Source organism: Anser anser, assembly GCF_964211835.1.
Source record: "Anser anser genome assembly, chromosome: 1".
Lineage (NCBI taxonomy): Eukaryota > Metazoa > Chordata > Aves > Anseriformes > Anatidae > Anser > Anser anser.
Window position 1 is genome coordinate 185,440,198 of NC_139720.1, and position 10,981 is coordinate 185,451,178.

General features: G+C 38.9%; 1 protein-coding gene across 1 annotated transcript; it reads right to left on the reverse strand.

The window, feature by feature from the left end:
* Nucleotides 1–1,515: 1,515 nt before the first annotated feature.
* Nucleotides 1,516–10,964, reverse strand: NHLRC3 (NHL repeat containing 3; the record flags this gene model as incomplete). Its single annotated transcript, XM_083823782.1, has 7 exons — nt 1,516–4,083; nt 4,554–4,666; nt 6,219–6,310; nt 7,385–7,585; nt 8,101–8,248; nt 9,404–9,556; nt 10,470–10,964. 7 exons carry the CDS (start codon nt 10,962–10,964, stop codon nt 3,855–3,857), a joined length of 1,431 nt encoding a protein of 476 aa, XP_083679908.1. The 3' UTR covers nt 1,516–3,854.
* Nucleotides 10,965–10,981: the final 17 nt, after the last annotated feature.

Sequence of the window (10,981 nt, forward strand, 5' to 3'; positions counted from 1 at the left end):
CGCTGCTACAGTTATACTATTACGAATTATTATGTTTCCAACACAACGTATGAGGAGTAATTCCATTGAAATCAATGGCATAAGGAATAGAAGAATCAATTCACCATACACAGTAGTCTCTGGACACTGAATTACTCATTTTTTCTAGGAAAAATAATGGAAATAAACGTAAGATGGACATAAATCCAGTAGTAATACACCAAAATGACTGTAATACAATTATTTGCTTATGTTTAAAGCAGTCTGTGTTGAACAGAGAAAGGAAGTCTGCAGCAATTCATTATCTTTGTTGACTTACTCCAAATGCTCAGAAATTATCAGCTGTTTACTTTGCTGGTATATGGTTACACTGCCAAGCATCAGCAAGCGTTTGGTGCCCTCTTATGGTTTATCCAAGCAACTTCAATGATAGCAAATGTTCACTTGCTCATGGATCACTCGTAAAGGTTTCTCAGGTTACAAATAGTTGAGAAAGGAAGTGTCAACTAAGATAACTAACCACTTAACGCTTCAAAAAGGTTAATAACCACCTGAAGGCAGTGAACTTACAATAATAAGCAGACCCACATACATCCCTATGCACCCTCCCCTGCAGCTCTGAACTGAGATAGCTCAGCCTCGCTAAACTGATCTTGCTTGGCACAAACGTGATCCAGGGTTGTTTTTCACCAGGCAGATGTGGTTAAATCCATTGCTGACTATTTCAGAAAATATATGTCTGGTTAGCATCACTGGGAAAAATTAAACTGAATTGTATTAATAGGTCTGAGAAACTTAGAAGAGGGAGAGAAGACTGGTCTATCTGTTTTTACTTTTTGGGAATGTCATCCAATTAACAATGCAGGCACTCACCCAAAGACCAGATCAATTGAGGAAAAAAAAAAAATAGTTCCTTCCCAAAGTTGAAGCCATCAAAATATGGTGTATTCTTATTTATTTTGTTGCTCCAGCAATAATTTCTCACACTTAAAAACTGGCATACTTCAACTAAAATCAGAATTTCTTGGGTTCTGGCAGTCATGCTTTCTTCTTTGCCTGGTTAACACTACAGTATGTTATTTTTCTTCTTGTGCAAGTATTTCTATCTTAAAGAGAATTCCCTCCCTGATCTTCTAAAAACTAAACAGATTGCTCCATAAGTCTTCTCAGGAAATAAAATCTGATTCTGTATTAAGAAGTATTTGCTAGTTTGCTTTTAATTTCCCTATTAGCATAAAAAGGGTATACAATCTATTTTTTTAATGTTTTGTACTTATGTGATTTATCGCCCTATTTTACAAATTATTCAGATGAAAACATCTTGGAGAGATTTGTGCTTTTTTTATACACAAATCAGAACACAAAAGAGATGGGCCACAGAAATAGCAAAGTAAAAAGACAATATGGAACTTTAGATTCCATTCTAATAAGGTATTTAAAAATTTCTGATATCAACATTTAAGTGCTGGGAACCCTGTATTTAGAAGAGTAATCCACTGTAATAAAATGTATTGATATTAATAAAGAGCCCAAACCTTTTACAATGGAAAATTCTCAATTTATTTTACCAAGTTATCCTATTACACAATCTTTCAGAGATCAGTTTCAGAATGATACATATGAAAAGCTTCACAGAATTAGAAAGTTAGTGCACAAATCAATCACTTTCTCAGTTTGGCCATAGACACTAAGGTGAAAAGGAGTCTGAGCATCTCATACTATATACTTCCCTTCTTAGCATAGATACCCAATTCCCAAATGTAAGGCATTTTTTGGCACCGTGGCCAATTTCAGTAAATTCAGACAAAACTGTATGAATATTCCCCATTTCTAGGGGCTGCAAAAGCCCACATAAACATAGACTTGGTAAGACATCCATGCAGCAAACAGAAACTTGTATAACTTATTTGTCAACATCCACAAGTGCACCACTCCTTCAGAGAAAACAGAAACATGTTCCCAGAGAGTTTCTAGTTCTGTTTCAAATGGATGTGACAAAGACAAAATAAATAAGGATGAGATGTGACGAGGAATAATCAATGTGCCTGAAACCCTTAAACCACCAAGATATGTTCATATATATAGTTAAAGATATTTTGGTAACATTTTAAAAAATAAATCCACCTTCTGTAGGTGAGAAATAGCTAAATTGCACAAAGCACAGAGATCCCTGAGCTAGTGGTGACCCAGTTAAAAAATCCACACAACACACTGCAAAGCTATGTGGACCTATCTGCCTAGGTCTAGAGGAAGTACTGCTGCTGCCTTTTCAGCTAACAAATATTGCTTATTAGCTTCCATTCGACACCATGTGAATCATGGGTCATATTTGCTAGTGTATAACCTTGAGGTCCTGGTTTTGAGGCTGGCACAAGGGCAGTCAGGTTAGATCTGCCTTTATTATTGTGGACGTAGCCAACAACAAAGCATTTATATTTGGTGCATTAATCTCAAATAGCACTGAAATCAGGGCACCAGCCTCCACAGCTGAATTACTTTCCACTGAATGCATGAATCTGGCTTTTCTGGACAGTTTTCCCATCTGCTGACCCAGAAATTTTGGGGTCTTAGATTGAAACCTGCCAGACAAAGATGCATTTGCTTTTGGTGACATTCACTGATGTGGATACCCCCCATCAGAAAAATTCCATTTCCTACATTCCTTTCTAAGGAAGTAGAAAAAAAAAAGTGTCCCTTAGCTGGTAATTAGCATTAAAATCATTCCACACTTACTCTACTGTGTGGAAACAGAACAAATCCTCCCAAATGTTTTGAAAAGCTAGTAGATGAACATGGAATATGGGTGCACAGCTTTAGAGAAGTACTCAGTTACTCACTCTAAGTGTCATTTCTGCCCTTGGTCTAGTCTGCCATGCCATTTTCTCCATCCCTTTCATGTAACTATTGTTACATGTACTCATGTACTCCCTCTATACTATAAAGTAAACTTAAGATTTTATAGCAACCTGTAAAGAAAATGAAACCACTCCAGACTGGAAATGGAACACTGGGAGAAAATCATGTGTCTCCTAGGCCCCTAATGCCAATTAAGAGTTTCCTAGGAAACTCAGATTTGTTTTCCATGAGGAACTTATATGAGTTAAACTATGGTATGTTCCGCTATGAAATCCTGATGAACAGAAACTCATCCTGGTATAAATCAGATCAGGTTAAGAACTGACATGGTTAAGAATCAGTACCTGGCTGCTGTGCACATACTTTTAATTTAGTTTGACATGTCTGAGATCAAGTTAACTGTAGCCTATTACAGACTTGACTGCTTTACCTGAAACTGAAAACTTTGATTTCACTGCAGTGTCATTAGCCACTGAAGGGAAATGCCAGCATCAGCACTGACACGGTAACCAGCAGCGTCTTATTCAACACCGTAATGCATCCCTGTATTCCGTGTTGGGCAGTGTCAGCACAGAGTTCCAAAAAACAACTGAAGAAACATTAAAATGAGGTGTTTGACTACCAGGAAATCAATCATTTATACACTTCCTTCAGACAAGACCTGATCTTCATTTAACAATGCACACAGGCTAAGTAGAAGAGCCTCAAGATGAAGCCCTACACATTGAAGAACAGCAGCTGTGTTTACAAAATCATATAAAATAAAATTAAGACACAAAGTCATTTTCAGATTCCCAGCAACAAAAGCAAAAGCCATTATTGCATTACTAAAGTGATTAACAGATCAAGTCCAAGTACTTCTCCAGAACGGCAGCTAGGACAGATTCTTAGCCCTAGACTTTTGGGAGCACAATGTTCTGTGCTTGTCTAAAGAAATACAAACCACAAAAAACTCAGGGAAATGCGGTCATACGTCTCACATGTCATAGAGCTTGTGCCATGGTCGTTGTGGGAAACCATCAGCTTATGGGTACATATTTTTGTACTTGCTGGGCTCCAATCTCTGCAATATAGATTGCTCCGCTCTTCATGTCTATATCTACAAGGTGTGGCTTGGTTTCATCTGCCAGCTGGATTGCGTTGACTATAGCACAGTCCCCAATAATGCCAACCGGTGGTGCTGCCAAGATTGCCAAACGGTTGATATTCATCTGAGCTACAATCAGATACTTGTAATCGGCAGTAAATCTGTGAAAGAGAGAAATGTATTTTTGAATGATGCACTCCATGTGACATCCCATGGAAACACCATGATGCACTTAAAGAAAACAAACATTCCTTCCTTAATATTCAAGTTTTTGAAGGCTACAACAGACTAAATGCCGTGAAACATTGAGAATTAACAGAAAATTCATTCAAGACAATCTTTCTTCCTGTAAAAGCTGCAACAGTACGGCAAACAAAATACAACTTTAAAACAAAATTCCCAATTCAGCACTTGAATCCACATGGCCTGTTATAAAAACAGGATTCCGCTGTCACGTCAGCATATAACTAACTGTGTAGATCTTTGCATGCAATCAGGACCCAGCTGTCCGTTAATAAATCTGGTTAACTCCTTGTCATCAGGCATTAGATATCAACATTATAGCTCACCAATAAGAGTGTATCTTTTATTTATGTAATTGCATGTTTCTAAAAGAACTGTTCAGCAATACCTGACAGAATAGGGTCCATCTTCTGAGAAACAGCTACTCCAAGCCCCCAGCCACTCCCCTGTCACTTTATCAAATACCTGGATTCTTCTGTTGTCTCTGTCTGCAACCCACACCTACAAAGGACGAAAATCATGGCTATTCACGAATAGAACAAATTAAACACATCAGTTTCTTACATAAGCAAAGTATCCTGAAGTAAAAAAGTACACCGAGGAGGAAAACACCTTCACATTCAAAGCTGAGTAAGTAGATATGACTTCCAGATTTAAAACAAACTGCCTACACAATTAAGATGCACAAATTACTTTTATACTGTTTTAGCAGAGAAATCAATGCTCTCTCTTCATTTCTGTGGCTGTGATACAAATATACTCAATGGGAATAAATCCATATCCCCCAGTGAGAACATATGCACACCTTTTTGATTCTAGAGATACTGGTCTGTCACCCACTAACAATTTGTTTTTTAACAGTAATTTCATGACCCAAACCTCTGATGACTGCATCTGTAGACACAGATATGTTTAAAGCTACTACAAATATTGAGCAACTTCAACACTAGGCATTTTCAGCATGCTTTGTTTAAGTAGTTTTGTGAAGTTTGTCTCAGTTCAACCCTGTGTTAACAAACACTGTAAGCTAGCAATACTACTAGATAGTTCCAAGGAAAACATCTCATTTACTACAATCACTGAAATTTTAGCTGTTGACAACCTGTCAGTCAGATAAGTAAGTTTCATCACTTTTCTGGGATATCACCCAAAAGGGAGCAATAAAGAAGTTGACCTGAGATCCTTCATCGCTATTTTTAAGTGAAACACCACTACAGCACTCTCTCAGATTTCTTAGGAATTGACAATGAATTCTAACCTGGGCTGATGATCAGCACCACCTTGGCAATAATTTCTAGGCCCATCACAATTGCTGTCTTTGAATGCGTATACTCACGGTTCCCTTTCCACACCAAGTTGCCCTATCTTTTCTCCCTCTCACCCTGCCAGTTTTGGCAGAGAAGTGATTTCTAAAAACATTTCTTATTCTGGTTCAGTCAGCATTAGCATAATTAGCTGAAAACAGCTATTTAAGATGTTTTAGCCAAGTGATCTTATTTTCCCTGAAGAGTATTAAGGAGCAAAATATTAAGAACAGCAGGGGAGAAGCCAGATTACATTAACATCTAGAAGAAGTAGAACCTTGAATGCCTTGAGCTACATGTAGATGAGGACAGATGCCCACAACCTAGCCAGTGCCTTACCATTCTCTTAAAGCTTATCTGCAATTTCCAAATATGAAATTGAAGAAACTTAAGTGCTTGGGTAGATATTCGTTACAGAACAAAAATCTGCTGTACTCTCACCATGGCAACCTGTGAGAAACTGTATAAGAGCATTGCCAATGTCCATGCAACAACAGACAGTAACTGGCAGGACCCTTGTGTCAACCCTGGAGACAGCTCTTTCAGCAGAATCTTCAGTATGAAACTTCAGCTCATGACCGCTTTCACACTGAAAACTGTAAGCCACATAAATGACCAAGTTCCCAACAGGTCAAGGAAAAAGAAATACAATTTGTGTTTTTCAAATTCATCTGCCAACGGACTTGTTTACATGTAAAAAAAATAAAAATAAAAATAAAATAAAATAAAATAGTCCTTTAAATCTTTACCCGTCCATACGGATCCACTGTCACGCTGTGAGGAATCTTGAACTGGCCAATGCCAGTCCCATTTTCTCCACTCAGCCAGATCTCTTTATAATCTAAGCAGTAAACATCATGTAAAATAAAAGCAAAAAAATAAAGTAAGAAGAAAACAAAATAACTTTAGCTTTAAGTCATTCCCTTGCAAAGTTATTTTCAGTCACTTTTAAAAGATGGTGTTTCTAAACCTGGAATTTTAATCACAGTACTTCTGATACTGGAAATACTGGAACTACTACAGTGACTACTGGATTGTTATTAGTGGTTACAGGATCATGGTTAGAGAAATGCAGCCATAGTTCAAAGCTTTGTTAAGCACTATATTGAAAAATAAATAAAAAAATATAGTAACAACTGAATGAGTATGATATCCATTTGTTTAGAAAATTGATGTTTTTCATTATGGCAGTTTTGAGTCAGTTTTAAGAATTCATCTCTTCGCAAACTAAATGTAGGCTAACTGCCACACCTCCCCTTTTTCCCAGCTGCATCCATGAACAGATTCACTGCCCTAACCAACACTGATCATCTCTGCTGGGGAATATGAACAAGCTAATCAGAATCACAGAATATAAGGATATCTAGACACCATCTGGCCCAACCTGTCTGTCAAAGTAGGGCTAGTGTTGATAGCAAATCAAAACCTGAAGTTAAATCAGGTTGCTCATATCAAGTTTTGAGCACCTACAAGGGTGGAGACTGCCCAGCCTCTCTGGGAAAACTACTCACTGCCTGATCGCCCTTCACAGTGAATCCCTCCCCAAGATCAAACTGAAATTCCTCCCTCATGGCAACTTTTGTTAATTCCTCGTTCTTCATTGCGCACATCCCAGAAATCCATGACTCTGTCTTCTCTATACCCTCCCATCAGTAACTTGAAGACAGTGATAAGAAACTACCTTAGCCTTTTATCCTCAAGACTGAACAAATTCACTCTCTCACCTTCTTGTCGTAAACAATTAGGAGATTTCTACTAAGTGACAAGCAGTAAAACAGGATCTTACCCAACAAAGTCTTCAAGCTAATTTTAAAAGTAGCAGCTCAGCCTAGTCCCCACTTAATAGTATTCTCAAGTTATCATTTAAAATTCAAGTTGCAATTCCCACCTGCTGCAGAAATCTGTTTTTCCATACCTGTGGACAGTTTGAGCAGTCTGTTATTCATCCCTCCATCTCCATCCACAACATACATATCTCCGCTTTCCTCTACAAAAATCTCTGCTGGTTGATCAAATTGTATCGGATTCAAACTTGAACCAGCATTCCCTGGCGTGCCCAAGATTTGCAAAAGTTTACCAGAAGGGCTGTACTGTTTCACGGTGTGCCCGTATTTTCCTGAAGTAAGATTTAAAAAGTGCAAAAATGTCTTAAGAAAACAAAACAGTAAGTATTACAATTGGTTACAGAGATTAAAAGGAAAATCTCCGGACACTAGCAAGTGAGATCAATGAATCAAAACAAACTTATACCATGAGACCATGGCTGTGGGTTAGCAAATCCATAAGCTACAGCAGTATTTAGCTGTTGTATTACGGTCACCAAACCTAGGGCAGAAGACAAGTCTCACAGCCACAAGGTATTGTTTTCCTTATCCTTCTCCTGGGCAAAAAAGTAAAATAAAAAATGTCTTTGCTAAATTTAGACGCTACAAACAAACACATAGAACTACTCATGAACCTTTAGATTATTTTATGCAGCACCTGAGCAGTTTGTTCCTGGCAAGAAAAGCACAAATCTGTTTCACAATTATTTGAGAGCCTTATTTAAATAAATGAGCTATTTAAAGTTATATCTGCACAATTTGCATTTTCTTCCCTGCCTAATACTTCTCACATCTCCACCTTGCATACCTGTTCCAACATCTGTGATCCATACTGAACTATCAGTTGCGGTGTTTAATACAAAGATACCATGAGGCATTTCAACTGTATCATTCCAGGAGTAAAGAAAATAGCCTTCCTCTGAGAATACAAGTACCTTTGGTACATTATCTCCCCTCTGAAAAAGCAAAACAGATCTATTAAGAAAACATATTAACCAAGTAAACAAACTTTTGAAAATTCCTCCTTGTAAGTTTTTTTTTTTTTTTTGATGCTTCGTGAATCATGGAAATCTCTTGAAACTGGTAGTTCATTTTTTCCAGATGAAACAGGAAAGAGAGAGAGAAGGGTCCAAATTTAACATGCAAAACCCTCCACTCATTCTGGCCTTCAACTTAAATCATGTAGAGTCCAATTTTCAGAGCAGCCAAGCTCCTGCACCTGTCTTGATCTTCATTTTGAATCGTATTTATATACTCTTGATGAAAAATACATCAAGCACAATACAGGTACAAAAAAACTAACTGTACCAGTTAGTTACATGGTACTAAAGTACTCATGCTCTGCTGTGTAATTAAACCCCACCAGTTTCTACAGAAAGATCACCTTATCCATGATCTAAAGATACAATGCATGGAAGTGGGTAATGCAAGTACCTGAACCCCAATTATTTTAACTGCGTGGCTTTGATTCCATGGGACACAGGCTGAATGAGAGGAAGGGGACTAGTCAAGATGCACCAGAAACACACTGGAACTTATAGTTAGAAAAGAGGCTACTATAACTCAGTTAAATTACATCATGTGTTAATATCACAGAAATTAAATTCTTTTTTTAAATAAGGACAAAAAAGTATGATCCCAGAACTTCTTTTAAAATAGGTAAGGCAGAAAGATCTATACTTATATTTTCACTAATTTTGATACAATAATTACTTTTTATACTTTAAATATTTAGTTGTTATATTGAAATTAGTAGAAAGTATATTTTCCCCATATTTATATAATATAAAATATTTTATATATATACACACAATTTTTATCACATTTATATATTATTTATAATATAAAATATTTTACATATAATATATATAATATATATAATTATAGTTTACACACATTTATATTTACAAATACACGTAAATACATATGTATATGTATTTATCTATGTAAAATTATGTGTGTATATAATAAGTATATAAACTGATAACATAAAAATGAATTTTATGTAATATACATATAAAATAAATATTTATTTTTTAATCTAAAGCAGACATTTTAAGGGTACAAATACATTGGATTAACAAGAAGAGAAATGTAGTACTCTCACTCACTTGTCCCACGTAGACCAAACCATGAAGAGAATCAACAGCAACACAAAACGTTTGGCCAGTGAAATACTCTGGAATTTTAGGCCAGCTTATGTCCAACTTGTACATCTGTTGCTGTCCGCTCGAAGGATAAAAGTAATCAAATGCTTTCAACACCTGACAATACAAAAATACATATCCATTAGTAATTAGATTCCACAATGGTGGGATGTTTGTTTATAACCAGTTTTAACAAATATGAGGATCAGGAGAAACAGCAATAGAAACTAACTGTACATAAAACATCATAAATTGATTTATTCATGTTAGAAATGTAAACAGAAAAAGGTTTGTAGTTATCTTTTTGGACTGTATGTGGGAAAAATTTAACAAACTGGAAATTAAGTAACAAAGGTTGGATTGGGGAAGCTCTAGAACTTAAAGGCAAAAATACACCGTGAAACTTCTTGTACTGAAGTTGCTATTGCTATCTGTCAATTGTCCCACCCCAAGGAGGAAAGCAGTAGAGAAGGTTTCAAATGCAACAGAATCAATAACTACTTAAAAAAAGCAATGAAATCAGAAAAATAGGACAGCACACATCAAGAAAGAAAACTACATCGTAGAAATGAGGAAGCGTAAGTAGGAACGGCACAACTTAAGCCAATGTATGGATTTTAAAATGTAATGGAAAGAAAGAAGCTAGAAATGAGGAAGTGTAAGTAGGAACGGCACAACTTAAGCCAATGTATGGATTTTTAAATGTAATGGAAGGAAAGAAGCTGCAGCTTTTCGGTTGTATTAGCAGAGCTGAGGAAGGGAAGGCGAGCACAGCTGCTTTCCTGCAAGCACCGGGCGGGGACCTCAGCGCTGAGGGATCCGGCTGGAGCTGAGCACTCACAAAGCGGGGATGGCCGAGAACTAAAAATCTTTTTAATGTTCCTGTCCGCTCTGTCCGCTAGAGGTAGGGGTACGTGGATCGGAACTGAGAACGCATCAAACTACCATGGAGCCCCCCTCCCCACACACACCAGCTCCCTCCCCACACACACCTACACCCCCCGGGGCGCTGCCGGCACCCCCCGCCCACCTGCGAGCCCCCGAGGAGGCCGAGCAGCACCAGCAGGGCGCCCGCCATCACCAGCCACGGCCCCACCGCCCGCTTCCCCCTCATGGAGGCGAGGCCGGGCCGGGCCGGGCGGGCGGCGTTGCCATGGCAGCCTCGTGACAGCCGCTCGGTCCCCAGGCGGTGCCCGCCCACAAAATGGCGGCGGGCTGCCCAAGATGGCGCCGGCCCGGCGGGGATGAGGAGAGGAGGAGGAGGAGGCGCACAGGAGGAAGGCTCCGCGCTGTGTGCGGTGGTTCTGGGGAACCGCGGGAGTTGCGAGGCCGCCTTGGGGCTGCAGCTTCTCCTCAGGCACCGCGGAGGGCGAGCGGCGCCCAAAAGCGGGGCTCGGTGCTGGCGCTTTGGCGTCATAGCGGCGCGCCTAGCAGAGCGGCAGGACCGGGGCAGCGGGGCGGTAGCTGGGGGTTCCTCGCCTCGCCTCACCTCGGTGCTGGGTCCAGGCAGCGCAGCAGCCGGCATGGCGAGCGGGGCCGCCC